At 43.5% G+C, this 16,820-nt stretch overlaps 1 protein-coding gene across 4 annotated transcripts; it reads left to right on the top strand.

Annotated features, from left to right (window-relative positions):
• Positions 1-385: 385 nt before the first annotated feature.
• LOC121445829 (doublesex- and mab-3-related transcription factor C1-like) lies at positions 386-16,180 on the top strand. 4 transcript variants are annotated; one of them, XM_041647974.1, is made up of 9 exons: positions 386-663; positions 3,648-3,805; positions 4,218-4,276; positions 4,426-4,450; positions 4,546-4,723; positions 8,759-8,819; positions 9,002-9,149; positions 10,134-10,284; positions 15,953-16,180. In XM_041647974.1, exons 2-8 carry the CDS (start codon positions 3,742-3,744, stop codon positions 10,241-10,243), a joined length of 645 nt encoding a protein of 214 aa, XP_041503908.1. In that variant the 5' UTR covers positions 386-663; positions 3,648-3,741; the 3' UTR covers positions 10,244-10,284; positions 15,953-16,180. The 4 variants fall into 4 exon arrangements, with proteins under 4 accessions (XP_041503908.1, XP_041503907.1, XP_041503909.1 ...); XM_041647973.1 differs by lacking the exon at positions 15,953-16,180 and having other exon boundaries at positions 392-663; positions 10,134-11,118; XM_041647976.1 differs by lacking the exon at positions 15,953-16,180 and having other exon boundaries at positions 411-663; positions 9,002-9,179; positions 10,134-11,118.
• The last annotated feature ends 640 nt before the right edge of the window (positions 16,181-16,820 follow it).

Genomic DNA, 16,820 nt, shown 5'->3' with positions numbered 1-16,820 from the left:
TAATAGTAAAATGGTCTTGCATTCCTAGAGTAAAGTGTACTTGTTAATGAATGTTTTTCCATACACTGATTCAAACTGCTAACATTTCATGAGAGGTTTGCATCTATGTTCATGAGAAATACTTGTCTGTAATACTTCTTGTGCTGCTTTATATTTTTAATAGTTTTATTACATCTTTGAGAATTTCATATAATGTGTTTTGATCACATTTACCCTCAACTCCTCCCCTTAACTCTTCCCAAGCCCACCCCTACCTCCCCAACTCTTACCTTTTATTCTGTTAGAGTTTTTATTAATATATATGTACATGGGGCCTTTTGCATGTGTCTGCTGGTATCCAAGAAGGCCAGAAGAAGATGTTGGATCCCCTGTAGCTGGAGTTAGAGATTATGAACAATTTCCTGTTGTGAATGCTTGGATTTGAACTTGGGTCTTCTACAAAAGCAGTACACACTCATAACTGCTGAGCCATCTCTCTAGTACTATTTTTTGGTTTGTTTGTTTTCATAACCCATTGGCTCCAGTTTGGGCTCTCGCAATACTTCTGGGGATGAGGCCATCTACCCGAGCTTGGTCACCTTACCAGTAGCCACAGCCTTAAAAGAAATCGTGACTCTTCCTTCCCCAGAAGACATCAACACCTCCATAACACCTCAGTTACAGGTGGGCCCTCAAGAACCCCTTCCTGCTTCATAGTCGAATGTTGACTTTTTTTGGTGCAGGTCTTGGGTGGGCAGCCACAGCTGCTGTGAGTTCATGGACGCAGTAGTCCTGGCGTCTCCTGACGACATTATCTCATTCTTGTCCTCCTCTACCACTGAGTCTTATGTTTCCTCCCCCTCTTCCAGGGATAGCCTTGGGGGTGTGTATGACATAGATGTCCCATTTGTGACTTAGCATCCCATAATCACTTGTTCTCCACACCGTGAATGGTTACAGGTTTCTTAGTTAATTGGCATTCACTGTTCAAACACAGACACTTCTCTGACAGGGTCTGGGAGATACACTAGTCTATGGGTTGAAATATACAAATTTCAAGAATAAGGCCTACTATATCTATTCAGTAAAATCACCATAGCAGATTTACGTTGGGACCTTTGAGCTCCCCAACCATGGATTCTTGGCCAGATTTGCAGGCCTTAAATCCAAGCAGAAAGCAGTTTATCCCTGTAACACATTTTACTATGGTACCTAGGGACATATATAGCCATGGTGGTCATTTCTGCAGTTCACAGGGTTCACAGCTAGGGAAGAATATTGAGGAGGTCTTCCTCTCAGCAGCCTGCATAGTACCTTCTAGTACTGTAAATGCTAGCTAGCAGAAAGGAAGCTTCCAGGGCCGCTTCCCATCTCACTACAAGTGTTCTGTGATTTCTCTTCCAGGATACCTCATCAGGCCTTTCTCTGGGCCCAGGGGGATCAAACTCAGGTTGTCAGGCTTGTATGGCAAGCATGTTCACTTGATGAGTCATCTCCTGAGTCCAACCATAAGTCTTGTTATTTAAAAATTATTCAGTTTAGTTTTCCCTGCCTTGCTCTACGCTGCCCAATCAGGCCAAGCCAGTTTCCTTTATTAACCAATGTTATTCACAGCATACAGAGGGGAATTCCACATCAAGTAGTTTGGCTACATCATTTTCACCCCTACCTCTCCACCTCCAATTCCTCTCATGTCCACTTCACTCTCACTCAAGTTTATGACCACTTACTATTTTTAGTTGTATTGTTTTTTTTTCAAAAGTAAACTGTCTTTTTTCACTTAGATACCAATCCCAATTCCCAATCCGTCTCGTTCTTCCATTCCCTTCACCTTACCACCTACTGCACACCCACCCCCCCAATTCTCAGAGGATCCAGCGCACATTGTTTTTGGGAACGTCCAAGAGCATTCTCACTTTATCTAGCCTGAGGAAGGTATCCGTCCAAAGAGAACGGGTTCCCAAAAAGCCAGTACCAGCAGTAGGGATAAATTCTGGTGCCACTGTCAGGGCCCTTTTGTCTTCCTCAGCCATACAGCTGTGTCCCACATTCAGAGGGTCTAATTTGGTAGTAATCTGGTTCCTTCCCTGTCTGGCTGGAGTTGGTGAGGTCCCAGTATCTGAGGTAAACTATTTCAGTGGGTGTCCCCATCGTGGTCTTGACCTCCTTGCTCATATTTCACTTTGCCCTTTGTATGCTTTAAAGATTTGTCTATTTCTGTCCTTTGCTTACATCTCATGTAGGTTATGTATTGTTGAATGATACCTTTTTTTGTTTTGAGATACTGTCCCCCTAGTTAACCCAGAATGGTATGGAAGTTCTGATCCCCCTCCCTCACCTTCTTGAGTAGCCTAATGTGATTCCTTATGAGAAGCAAGAGGACAGGCAGTGTAAAGGGGGATCCAGGTGGTAATCAAGATTGAGGTTAAGTGTGCAAACAACCTTAATGAAAAGGTAAGGGAAATAAGGCATTCATGAGACTCCTGTCTGAGAGCATGGGACATAAAATCCCAGGCCGAAAGTGAAAGAATGAAGGCCATGAGGAAGACAATTAATGATGCGACAGAATGGATGGAGTGTAGTGATTGTTGAAGATGCAGGACTGTCTGGGCCTGAAAATGGATTGTGAGGAGAGAAGATAAACAGAAAAACTCATGATCAGGTTGAACATCTGTGAGACTGTGAAGAGCTTCGTATATGTGGTGATGGAGGAAGGTCATTGGTTAAATAAAAAGAAACTGCTTGGCCCTCATTGGTTAGAAGATAGGTGGGAGGAGTAAACAACAGAACGCTGGGAGGAAGAGGAAGTGAGCTCAGACTCCACAGCTCTCCTCTCGGGAGCAGACGCCTCAGAGAGACGCCATGCTCCCAGCTCCCAGGCAGATGCACGCGATGAAGCTCCGAACCAGGAAGGACATAGGCTAGAATCTTCCCGGTAAGCACACCTAGGGGCACTATACAGATGATTAGAAATGGGCTAAATTAATATGTGAGAATTAGCCTAGAAGAGGCTAGATAGAAATGGGCCAAGCAGTGATTAAATGAATACAGTTTGTGTGTTGTTAATTCGGGCATAAGCTAGCCAGGCAGGCGGGGTGCTGGGGACGCAGCCCCGCCGCTCCTATTACTACAAATTTAACCAATGACCTTACTCCATCAATGTGGGACTCTGTGAAGGGTACTATATAAGAAGGCCTAGGTGAAAATTGAGAAAGCATAGGGAAACGAGGAAGTGAAAGCTTAGTCCAACAGTGAGCACAATAGAGAGAAAAGTCCCAGTCACTGAAGATGTAGTTTTCTAAGGACAGAGTAAGTAACCTGGAGATGGGGGACCCAGGTGCTACTCTGACCCCCACTCCTGACCCTAAAGCCATGCAGCATAACTCATACCTGCCTTACCCCGCTGCTTTTCTGACTCCACATGTAGCAGTGGGCATGAGACTGGAGCTCCCCGGGGGAAAGAATTTGCCTTCAGAAGGCCTATAGGCCACTCGTACAACTTCTACAACCACTGCTTCTCTACCCAAAGCAGGGATAAAAAGCGTTTCTGCCTCTTCCATGCCTCAAATGTCACAGAGCACTGCCTTCTTGTGAGTGTCATGTCTGGCAAGGTAAGGGTCAGGCCTATTCCACATTGCTAACCTTGGTCCTTCCATCCTTCACTTTAGGGAACAGCATGGGCTCTTGCCTGCTGTGATCGCCTCAAAGAAAGAGCAGAGGACAAGGCTGAAGAGGCACCTGGATCAAGGACTGATAAAGAATATGGCTGTTGCTCCTAAATTCTACAAGCATGGCAAGAAGCTGGCTGGTGTAGCAGAAAGCCGCAGTGAGTGTCTTTGGTTAGGGAAGGAACCTGAATTTAGGTGGAGGGAACATGAGTAATTCTGTCAGCATCCCTGTCTTGAGATTGCAGTGGGACTGTTGGTAATTGCTCATCAAACCAATGTTAGGAATTAAATGCTTTGGAGAAATGTCCACATCCCTTGCTTATATTTTCTATAGGTAGACATTTGTTGCTGAGTGGTAAGTTTGTTACTTTTATCACTGTCTTGCTACTTAGCCCTGAGTGTTCTCCTGCCCCTATTGAATCAGGCTCCACAGTGGCCATTCACTAGAAAAAGAAAGCAACCCAAGAGTTGGGAAAGAGGCATAGTGTGGTAAACCCTCCAAATGGGGCCGGAATATTTGGAAGGATGGTGTCAGTGAGGCTTATGTAAGCTGTGCCTGGTGTTTTACAGATGGGCAGGAGAGCACTGTGCACAAGAGGGAGGCCAGGTCCCACAAAGTTCCACAGGAGGTAAGGAGATTCTGGTGCTTATGGGAGGTGATTCCAGAAGCTCCTCCCCTGACCCTTTGTACTGTGTCCTAAAGTCTTGGGTTCCATCCCCACATCGGCCGTGATTTACCATGTGAGCTCAGGTTTAACTGCATCTTCCTGGATTTTAGTGTGAACTGAAAATTAAAATTAAAGGTAAGCCTCAATGATCTTCAAGGGCTTCAAGTTCTGACATTCTGAGTTGCTGTAGTCATCTGACAACATGTTCATCTCTCCTCTTTTCATGGTAGGCTGGGTACCCAAATTCCTACTATTGTCTCTACTCTGGCAGGGAAGTTCTCAGGGAACTCATATGCCTAGCCAGCAGAGAGAATGGGCAATTCTGCCCCATGTTCCAGTGAAATTGGAGCAGCAACCAGCGATTTCTTTTTCCTGGGCACCTCGTGATCCATCTGTCAGGCCCAAAAGGTGAGTTGAATATGGCCCTAAAGCCAGCTGTATCCATATTACTCCATGTTAAGCACTGTGGTTGGTGCCATGGGAGATTGGCAAATGAGAAAGGAGAAAGAGGAGAAGGAAGAAGAAATGTAATAGGAGAAGAGGAAGTGTGGAGGAGGAGGAGGCATCACCTCAGAAGGAGGAGTGAAGAGAAGGCACTTCGCCTTGAGAATTCCTAATCTTGAGGGTTCCAATAAGTGATTTCATCTTTCCAAGTCTATGTTTTCTGGTAGCCACTCCGGGACAACAGGCTACGTTCATGACATTGACAAGAGAAGTAGAAGAAGGTGTACCACATAGGAAGCCCTGAATGAGCCTGGGCTGTTGCTCCATATCACAACAGATGGATGTGAGAGAAGATTCGGTTGGAATTTGGGGTCATGATGGGGAATGCTATAGAGGCCTAAAGGAATGCTAAAGTCAATAGAGAAGACTTCCTAGAGAAAGGCCTGGCTTGTCCTTCATTGTGGGTTTCCCCTCTCATTAGCATCTCAGTAGGGGAGAGGGGAGAAAGACAGAGTCACAGAGCTTCCTGGGAAACAGACCTCCTCCACAGACCAGCATCAAGGTGCAGATCTGGTTCAATGTGTATGTTCACTGGCATATATGCATACATTACCCAATCAGCTAAGGTCACATTGAGTTACTGTCCAATGAGTTCAAATGCCTTGCACCCCACGTCTTGTGTGGGTATATAGGGGCAGTATGTCCTGGCAGTGTGTCTGCAGACAAAGGGCAGGAACCAGGCATCTCCCTGGGCTTTGATGCCAAATTAGAGAGTCTGCAGTTAGCTGGGACTCCATTATGAGTCGTCTAGCATTCCAGAGACACAGATCTGCTCATACAGTTAAGGGGGGGGGGGGGGCATTAGCAGTTGTCACGGTCCCTGTCTGTTACTGACACCATTTGAACAGAGACTGACTCATCAATTCATAACCACTGTGGACTGGGAAAAAAAGGAAGCAAGAGCCAGTACCTGAAAAAGGAGGGGCTCCCATCTGTAGTAATAAGAGTGGCGGGGCTGCGTTCCCAGCACCCCGGCAGCCTGTCTAGCTTATGCCCCGAAATAACAACACACAAACTGTATTCATTTAATCACTGCGTGGCCCATTCTCTTCTAGGCTAATTCTCACATATTAATTTAGCCCATTTCTAATCATCTGTGTGTAGCACCCCAAGGTGCGCTTACCGGGGAGATTCTAGCCTATGTCCATCCTGGGTCGGAGCTTCATTCCGGGAGTGGGGCATGGCATCTCTCTCAGGCGTCTGCTCCTGAGAGCAGAGCTGTTGCGACTCTGAGCTCACTTCCTCTTCCTCCCAGCGTTCTGTTCTGTTTACTCCTCCCACCTATCCTCTAACCAATAAAATGGGCCAGGGCAGTTCCTTTATTAGCCAATGACCTTCCTCCATCATTTCCCCTTTTTCGGTTTAAACAAAAAAAAAAAGGCTTTAACATAGCAAAATTACATATAACAAAACAGTTATCAAGTAAAAGTTACAATAATCTTTATCATAACTAAGGAAAACTATAACTATAACTAACTATTCTTAACTCCATCAAAGACTCCAGAAAGATATATTACCTAAGTAAACAAGAACTAAGAAACTTCAAACTCTAGAAATGACAAAGACATCTCGCTGCCTGGACAGTCACCCAAAGTTCTTTTGTACCGTTGGGGCATCCATCTTCAGCCTTCAGGCCCATGGTATCCAGCAGACATTTCCATAAAGCAGGAAAATTCAAAGTCAGTTCAGTCACTATCTGTTGTGTCCTGCAGAATGTCTTGCAGACTCTTTCAAAATGAATCAGGAACCCCGAAAGATCATCTCACCTTAGGCAAGTTCAGTAGTCCCCTCTCTGCGGGTTCTCTGTGTCCAGTTTATGCAATAGTCCAGGCAAGAGCAGTTTCTTGCCCAAATGGCTATCAAACTCCATAAGGTGCCTCTTCGATGCCCATCTTCCTCTTGAAGTAGATTGGTGCTGCCAGGAGCAGAGTGTCTCATTGTCATGAAAAGTCCTCAGTTATTAAAACATTAAATGTCCTATTCTGTAATATTTGAAAGACATGAAGAATATCTATCTAAACTATATCTCTATATATCTAGAAAATCTAACTAACATGACTACAAGCTTTACTATTATCGATGATTATCCATTAACAACCTATATTTCTTAATTATACAGTATATATTTAAATAAACTACACAATCACGATACCTTAATCAAAATCAGAAACACTTATATATATATAACAAAATTGACCTTAAATCTCTATCAATAAAGCAAAATCTATACTAATGCAAATTATTCATACCTATATCATATCCCCCTTTAAATGTAAAAGAACGTTTATAAACCATATTTGGGAACATGGGCGCAGTTTTTTCTCTCCAAACTGCTTCCTGCTGAATGGGGGCGTCGTTAATTAGGTCTTTCATGGTATAACCTGTGTGCTAGTTTCATCTCAGTTGGCAGTTGAGCGAAGCAATTTTCTGAAGGTGTTCACACCAACCCTTCAGGAGGGCGTGGTCCATCATACCAAATCGGTATAGAAGAAATGAACAGCGTCTCATCCTCTGTGAAAACAAAATAAGAAACTCCTTTCCAAAGTATCATGTCCTTAGATCCAAATTTCAAAGCCAAGGCATCAAAACATCCATGTTGGATTAGCTCAGCAGCATCTACAAATAAATATCTTTTAGCAGCTGTTGGTCCTTCCTCAGCATTCAAACGATTCAAAGAGAGCATAATAGCATACAGTATCAAAATTCTCTGTATATTTTCCATCTTTGTGCAGCTTTGTTTTAACCTCTATTTTGTTTATTTTTACTTTTAACTCTTTGCTTTTTGAGACAGGTTCTCTGTATCTTTGACCTGAAGTAACTCTGTAGACCAGGCTGTCTTAGAACTCTCAGAGATCCGCCTGTCTCTGCCTCCCAGGCATTGGGATTAAAGGTGTTTGCTACTACACCTTGAACTCACAGAGATCTGTTTGCCTCTGCCTTCTAGGCACTGGGATTAAAGGCGTGTGCTACCACACACAACAACTCTCTTCCTTTTTTTGTTTTTTACTTTTAAGAACTTTAAATTTTAGTCTGCATATATTTTTAACACACTTTAAACCATTCAGAAATTTTCTCTGTCTTTGAATCTCTCTTTACTGTATATCTCTCTTTTTCTGACCACATGAATCTTTAATTTACCAAGCAAACTCAGTAGGACTAAAGGCGTGGCTTTGCCAGCTAGATCCAGTCCATTCCTTAGCTTTCCAGCCTCATGGCTGAGGTACTGGCTGTAGGCATGAACCGCCTGCGTAAAAGAGTCAGAGTTTGCCCTGGCAGGACAGCCCAGAAAGCTGGCATTTTTAAACGGCGCAGCTTTTTTCCTGCTATGGCTGAAAACTGAAAAGCATGTGTTCAGCTTTTCGTCAACACCGTTTAAGTGTTTCGTGGCAGAACCTCTTAATGAGCTGCAGGCTTTGCAGCTAAAGCTGAGTCAGGAAGCCTCTCTTAGATGCGGCGCTTGCTTGCCTCTAGCAAGCAGAGTAGAACCGAGAAATTGCTGCTACCAAGAAACCAGGCACAATGCTTTCATTTTGTTCTAGAATTACTTCCCAAGCTGTCTCAGGCTTTATGTGGAAGCAGTTGTCCCTTCGTGGTTGCCATATGTAATAATAAGGTTGCCATATGTAATAATAATAAACTCTTATTACTACACCCATCTTTCTGGCGGCTGTGCAGATTAGAGCATAGTCTCTTTGGGTTCTTTGTCATCTTCATTGCAGCACAGGGAAGAAAGATTTGGTAGAAGTTAGCATGTCAAGAAAAATATAGACGTTTTAAAAGGAAACAGGCCAAGAAGGTGGCTGGTTGAAAAGGACAAACATCTTGGAATCGTTCAGATTTCCCCAGCCTGGTTTGAAAACCCCTGGTCTGCCAAGTGTTCCAGTAGTAGGTTTCCACCAGAGGGTTTCATCCCCTGGCCTCTCCTCTCCTTGTTTCTAGATTTTCAAGTGCGACCCTGCAACCCAGTGCTACCCCTGGCCCTCTTCTTCTGCAGCCACAGGTCCTGGCAAAGTAGTGGGGTCCAGGTCCCTGGGAGGGAATGAGCTTAGTGAATGGGAAGAGCAAAAAAGCCTAGGGTGGGGGTGGGTGCTGGATGGAACTGGATACTTAAAGGGGCACCTGTGTTAGTGAGAGGAGGTGTGGTTTCCCAGATGCCATTATCTGATGCCATTTCCTTTGCAGGTCCCTAATGCCACCAAGCAGGATTCTGTTGTTGCTCTCTTAGAGTGGCAGAGGAAGCTGGAGGCCGCAGAGGCCCTGTTGGCCCTGAAAAACTCTTCTCAGGATCCTTGTGATTCTGCCTCTCTGCAACATCGTGGCAGCATGCCAGGTAGCTGTCTTCTTCAAGATGGAGCCTGAGGTAGGGGTTGTTGGGAAATTGGAAGGGTTGTGGTGAACTGGTTGTGGTAATATGTGGAAACCTGGATTTGGACCTTCTGGATCAGGCATTTCAGATGCTCAGTCCAAGGTGGGAGATGGAAATCAGGGGCTTCTCGGTGAATCCCCAGTTCTGAAGTGCTTTTGCTCAACAGCAAATGGCCTGACATGAAGTAAAAACAAAACCACCAGCACCACAGTGACAACAAAATGTCCCTGTAGACTGAGCCCCCGTCCAAGGTGGCCAAGTCTTATTGGAGTCCAAGGGCATGTCAAGGGAAGGAATAGAACTAGGTGTAATAACTCGCAGCCCATGGCAATATCTTCAGTCCACTGGAGACCGAGGAAGACTGGGAGGACATGCATGGAGGATAAGGGTCCGCAATGGAACGAGATCATGCTGACGTCTTCAAGGCATTTCCCTTGTAGCTTGGATGCTTTCCATTTGGAATGTTTCCCTACATGCTCACTGCTCCATGTGGTCACTGCTCAGAGGAAAATGGCATAGTTGGGAGGCTGGACGGGAAGGCTGAGCCCCAATGAGAAGCCTAAATAAAAACCCTGATGAAGTGTGTTAGTGGGAAGCCACTTTGGGTGGTGGGCATCAAAGAACAAAGGACCGTGAAGGAAGCTGGAGACCTAGCTTCTCACAGAGGTCTGGCAGAGTGGGTGATTCAGGCTGGGTCAGAAAATATGGGGGAGGGGTGTGAAGAGACAGTACATCTCTGAGAAGGGGAGAATCCTATCTGAAGACCTCAGGATTGACAAAAATAATGGTGACCCTGACTGAGAAACGCTAGAGCCAGGATCAGAGATATGGGGGGTGTTTGTTTCTGGTTTCAGTGACAAATCATAGATTCGGTGTGGCACCAAAGTGTGTGGGCTTACTGCGTGGAGACGTATGTAACCTGACTCTGACTTTTCCTTTTATTTTCAGGTAGTGATGGAGAGAGAGGACCACAGTCTCCTAGTTCCTGCCTGCCACCAAAGCCTGCCAGCTCTGTCTCACTTTCTGGACATCTGGAGTGCATGTCCTACTTGACCTGAGAGCCGGGAGTAGGAGGCCTCTCTAGAGCACTGCCTGTGTGGTATCCTGTTTCATGTCTAAAATGACTAACATTTGTAAATTGTTTATTTTTGAAACAAGTTCTCATGTAGCCAGCCTGGCCTCGGATTCAGTATATAGTTGACAATGACTTTGAACTCCCAATCCTTCTGCCTCCACCTCCCAAGTGCTGGGACTACAGGCATGTACCACCATGCCTGCCTTTTTAAAATTATTATTTTAAGTGTTAAAGAATTTTATAAACTTTCAGGCCTTTTTATGATATAGGGAGTCTACTTGACTGAAGATTGATGTTGAACTATATCCATTATTTCTTTGGAATAATGGTTTTTTATGATTCTTACAAAACCAGTATTTTGTTATCCAATGTGATCGATCAATGGGATTCTGAGTGGGTTTGCATCTCAGCGTTTTCATTTGTCCTGTGATTGTATATGCACTGGCACACGCCTGTTTGTAATCATCCATGTGGAATCCTGAAGATTTGTCACTGTGTCTAGGCATATGTGTGTGTGAAAAAATAATAATAAACATGATGTAGGCACTGAACAACACGAGCTGTTTTTAAATAGTGTCAGACAAATATCACAGAGGATTGTTTACCTTCACCAAGCCCCAAGTGAACAAATACTTTAGTTTTTTAAATTAATTATTGGGTGAAATTTCAAAACTTGATGCTGCAGACATCAGTCACATGGCCTTCCCAAAAATGGCCATAATAATTTGTTACCCAGAGTAATACATCAGGTAATTGATAGGAATTATAGGAACACTTTTTTTTAGAAGCCAAATAATCTTTTAATTTATAAAACATTTCCATTTTATTTTGTTTATTTTCTTCTTCTTCTCCTTCTTCTCCTCCTCCTCCTCCTCCTTATTATTATTATTATTATTTTTTTTTTTAAAGATTTCTGTCTCCTCCCCGCCACCGCCTCCCATTTCCCTCCCCTTCCCCCAATCAACTCCCCCTCTTTCGTCAGCCTGAAGAGCAGTCAGGGTTCCCTGCCTTGTGGGGAGTCCAAGGACCTCCCACTTCCTTCCAGGTCTAGTAAGGTGAACATCCAAACAGACTAGGCTCCCACAAAGCCAGTACGTGCAGTAGGATCGAAACCCATTGCCATTGTTCTGGACTTCGCAGCAGTCCTCATTGTCCGCTATGTTCAGTGAGTCCGGTTTTATCCCAGGCTTTTTCAGACCCAGGCCAGCTGGCCTTGGTGAGTTCTTGATAGAACATGCCCCATTGTCTCATTGTGTGGGTGCACCCCTCGCGGTCCTGAGTTCCTTGCTCGTGCTCTCTCTCCTTCTGCTCTTGATTTGGACCTTGGGGTTTCAGTCCGGTGCTCCACTGTGGGTCTCTGTCTCTGTCTCCTTTCATCACCTGATGAAGGTTAATATCCAGAAGGATGAGTACATGTTTTTCTTTGGGTTCACCTTCTGATTTAGCTTCTCTAGGATCACTTATTATAGGCTCAATGTCCTTTATTTATGGCTAGAAACCAATTATGAGTGAGTACATCCCATGTTCCTCTTTTTGGGTCTGGCTTACCTTACTCAGGATAGTGTTTTCTATTTCCATCCATTTGCATGCAAAATTCAAAAAGTCATTGTTTTTTACTGCTGAGTAGTACTCTAATATGTATATATTCCACACTTTCTTCATCCATTCTTCCATTGAAGGGCATCTAGGTTGTTTCCAGGTTCTGGCTATTACAAACAATGCTGCTATGAACATAGTTGAGCATATACTTTTGTTGTATGATAGGGCCTCTCTTGTGTATATTCCCAAGAGTGGCATTGCTGGGTCCAGGGGTAGGTTGATCCCGAATTTCCTGAGAAACCGCCACACTGCTTTCCAAAGTGGTTGCACAAGTTTGCATTCCCACCAGCAATGGATGAGTGTACCCCTTTCTCCACAACCTCCCCAGCAAAGGCTATCATTGGTGTTTTTTATTTTAGCCAGTCTGACAGGTGTAAGATGGTATCTTAAAGTTGTCTTGATTTGCATTTCCCTGATCACTAAGGAAGTTGAGCATGACCTTAAGTGTCTTTTGGCCATTTGAAGTTCTTCTGTTGAGAATTCTCTGTTCAGCTCATTGCTCCATTTTCTAATTGGGTTGATTAGCATTTTACAGTCTAGTTTCTTGAGTTCTTTATATATTTTGGAGATCATACCTTTGTCAGTTGTGGGGTTGGTGAAGATCTTCTCCCAGTCAGTGGGTTGCCTTTTTGTCTTAGTGACAGTGTCCTTTGCTTTACAGAAGCTTCTAAGTCTCAGGAGGTCCCATTTATTCAGGATGCCCTTAATGTCTGTGCTGCTGGGGTTATACATAGGAAGTGGTCTCCTGTGCCCATGTGTTGTAGAGTACTTCCCACTTTCTAGGAACACTTTTAAAGCCTGAATATTCTGAATCTTCGATTGATGTTCCAAACACATGCACTGCAGGCCTTACCAGGCAGACAGCTAGCGAAGTGAACATAACTTGATCTGGACTTTTTATTGTACCTTCCTTCCTTCTTTGCCTTATTTAAAAAAAAATCAGGGTCTCAGTATGCAGTGCAGACTGGCCTTGAATTCACTGCATACCTGAGATTTGCCTATGAAGACCTTGTGGTGATTTTCCTGCCTCAGCCACTCAAGTGTTAATATTCTAGTACACTTCTCCTTGCCTGGCTTCCTGCTTCTGTTTCCAATGACACCTGTGTGATGATGATGCTATCCAATCACCACAATTCCTTTGTCTTCAGAGGCTCTGAAGAGTCAGGATTCTTATATTCTCTATCTGATGGCAGAGGAACAAACATGTAAAATCAATGAGGATTCAGAGAATTAATCTGGACTGAAGCCCATCTCATACCCCCTTTCTTCCCATGATCCCCCAGTTCATTATCCTCCAGTGACAGATGACTGTGTTCCCATGGTCCTGCAGTAGGGTTTGGTCCAAGCCTTGCCTTGGTTCCACAGTTGAGCTTGGGGAAGGGGAGGGTATGTTTTTGTTGAAGGATGTGGCACAAGGAGAGGGAAGACAACAGAAAAAATACAATACACATTTGAGGAAGGATAGAAACTCAGTATTTGGGCCCTTTCATTTTTTGTGAGGCCTATTGCCTTTCTTTCAGGGTTTTCAGACCTGACACTCTGCCCTCCAGTGTTTTATAATGAAAGGGTCTCTATCTGGCATATTTTAGTTCTCTTTGGATATCGGTGCAAATGTTCAGTGTTAAGCTTTTTGGTTTGTCTCCCTTTGTCATGTACTGTCACAGTTCAGAGTCTAAAAATCCTCACCTCTGCTATATTTTGACTCTCGTATGTTATATGACGTTATTGGTTAGGTCTGAACATACCCATCATTGCAGAGCATCTCTAGAGTGGGTCAATTTGAACAAGAAGTGTTAAAGTAAAAGAATATATGCTGTTATGCAAGCCAAGCATAGGCTTTCTAGGGGGAGGGGTGTTTAAGGGGAATTCTCTAGGTTGTCTCATTTGCTGATTACACAGTTCCAATATGTCAGTGAACTCCCAAGTTGGAGATACTTTTTTCACACTAGTACTTTAAGTTACTGCTTGAACATGGTCAGTAGTGAGATATTAACAATAATTAGAGATTAGAGAATTTGGATGCACATAGTATTTCTTCATTTACACTACAATGAATGTGGTGAGCTTATACAGTTTTTATTATAGCAATTGCCAGTATTTAGGAATGGGTCTCAAGTGCCTGAAAATTTAGCCGTTAACTGTTATGATCCAAGAGAGCCGCCCCAGCAGCCCACCTCTTTCCATCTTTTCCAAGAAGACTATTCAAAGTAGATCCAGTTAACATTGTATTGCCATAAAGGTGAAGGACAGATCTGAGCCTTTAAAAAGTAGTATTTTATTAACAAAAGGGTTTTGGAAATGTTTAGCAGAGTGCAACGTCAAAGTCATGTATGTTGAAATGCACATTAGTGTACAGAGCCAAATGTTGCTATGTGATTAGTTACAATCAAAATAGACGTCCTTATTTTAGACTGGTTTAGAACTACATCAGGATTGAAGGATAAAGAGCACAGTAACTCACCAAACCTCCCTACTGTCTTTGTGAGACGAGACGCTACTGTTCTTGTGTCACACGGTGATATTGCTATATTTTGTAGTATCTGTAAATCTGCTAATAATTCCTGCCTGTTCTCCAACTGACAAGATCAATTTCACATGGTTTCTAAATAGACGAAGACTTGAAAGTGTGTAGTTAGTGAAAGCGAGGAGCATAAAACAGACCGAGATATGTAGCAGCAAATTATGTGGATTAAAAGTACATCACACACAACAGTGCACAGTTCACAAAACATAAATGGTATCACAGACATGAAATCCCTGAGACACTTGCACAGCCCTGAGTGGGGAATGACAATGTGAATAAAAGGAGATCAATGAGTAGCTAGAGGTAGAACCCTTGCGGAGATGCAGAAACCACTGCAGCAAATCAAGTATTGGCTTCAGTTCAATTCTCAAGCCACAGGATCTAAGAAAAAAGGCAACAGTAAAATTCTGAATTGGACTTCTTCATCCAGAATCGGTAGATCAGGCAATTCAGATCATCTATCCCAGTGACGTAACCCATATAAGAAGACACTGACATTCCTTGAATTGCCAGACAGATGACGAGAACCCCAAGTCCAAGATCTTGCAGAGGCAAAGTCATATACCAATCTTATATTAGGTATTGGATGTTTTCCTAGTAGGAAACATAAAGCTGAATGTCTGGTAGAGCTTCTTGTGCTCTTTTGAGGAAACCAAACAAAGCAATGTTCCCAAGCCTGCCAAGAATGATGGCCTATGATGTACTGTACAGCCGGGAGCAGGGAGGGGCATGGCCCAGTCACTGGAGCAGCACTGGGCTCTCAGTGGATCTTAAAAATTTACCCTCTGAGACATTAAGATGATTGTGGGGAGGGAAGCTTTCCTAATCCTGCAATAGGCAGCAGCTGAGTAGCTCTTCTGGAGGACTGAAAAAGACAACAAAAACTTTAATACCCTTTACAAGTGAGTTCTAATTTCTTCTGCTACTACTCATTCAAGAACTTATGCATTTGACACTTTTGAAAAATCTATAAAATACATTCTCACTGCAAATTAAAAATACGATTTGTTAAAATTTTAACGTACCCAGGATTTAAAGAGTCTTGCAAACATAAAGATGTGTTGAGAAAAACTAGACTTAATAACAGCTGTGTTTTTCATTACCTAAAAGATATGCCTTTAGGTCAAAAGCATGAGATGCTCATGATGAATAGATGATGCACATAGTTCAAAGTATCCGCTAAATTGGTAAAAAGCAAGTCCATCAGTTCTTCAGGTCTGTTCTGTAGCTCATTTCCTTTCATACTCATGTCTAGGTGAATTACCTAGCTACACCAAGGTGGAGAGGCTAACCCAGAATTTCTTCAGCTTCCTTTTCCTCTCCATTATTGTCATCTCCAGACTCTTTGTGATTGTCCAGTCCTGGTCTGGAACCCTGATGTATAACCTGTCTCACTGATCTTTCTCATTGTCTTGAACCCTTTTTGTCAGCATCTTTCACTCACCAAAGGGCTGGAATCTCATGGTTGATACTCATAAGGTCAACACACACAGGAAATGTGAGCCTTTGTCTAAGGTGGGGATGACGTTGGGCCTGTTCTTTTGTTATTTTCTTCACTTGCTTATCCAGTAATTCTGCAGGTGATGGTGTGGAGTATCTCTATCATGCAGAGAACATTCAAGATGTTAAATGTCTGATGCACATGAATGCCTTAAAATGAACTTCCACAAAAGCCTTAAATACCTGATGTTTCCAAATCCTGTTCTTTCCGTGGTGTAAGACTTCATACTCTTTTCAGCTCTGCACCAAGAATGTGCTGCTTTGGTTTGCTTCTGTGCTTGTGTGTGTGTGTGTGTGTGTGTGTGTGTGTGTGTGTGTGTGTGTGTGTTTGTTGTGTATGTATTTGGTGTATATGTGTGTGTTTGAGTGTGTGTGTTTGTGTGTTTCGTGTATTTGGTGTTTTTGTGGGTCTGTTTGTGTGGTATATGCATGTGTGTGAGTTTCTTGCCCCTTTATGTGTTGTGTGGATGTGTGTGGGTGTTCTCACCTTTCTATGTTTGCGTGAGTGTGCGCGTATGTGCATATGGAGTTCAGAGAGCAATGTTGAATGTTTTCTTCTATCATTCTCCAGCTTTAAAAAATATTCTGCTGGGCAGTGGTGGTGCACACCTTTATTACCAGCACTGGGAGACAGAGGCAGGTAGATAGATCTCTGTGTGCTCGAGGCCAGCGTGGTCTACAGAGTGAGTTCCAGGACAGCCATGGCTACATAGAGAAACCCTGTCTTGAAACAAACATTTTATATGTATAATCGTTTTGCCTACATGTATGTATACACCACATGGGTGCCTGCTCCCATGGAAGTCAGGAGAGGGGGTAGGATCTCTGGAACTGGAGTTTTGGACGGTTGTGAGAGTGCTGGGAACATAACCTGAGGCTTCTGCAGAAGCAGGCAGTGCTCTTCACTGCTGAACCATCTCTCCAGCTCTTCCACTTT

Source organism: Microtus oregoni, unplaced genomic scaffold (genome assembly GCF_018167655.1).
Source record: "Microtus oregoni isolate MIOR12 unplaced genomic scaffold, Mior012 001192F_ref0000359, whole genome shotgun sequence".
Taxonomy (NCBI): Eukaryota; Metazoa; Chordata; class Mammalia; order Rodentia; family Cricetidae; genus Microtus; species Microtus oregoni.
Note: the sequence above shows the minus strand (reverse complement) of the source record. Positions and strands in the feature narration are given on the sequence as shown.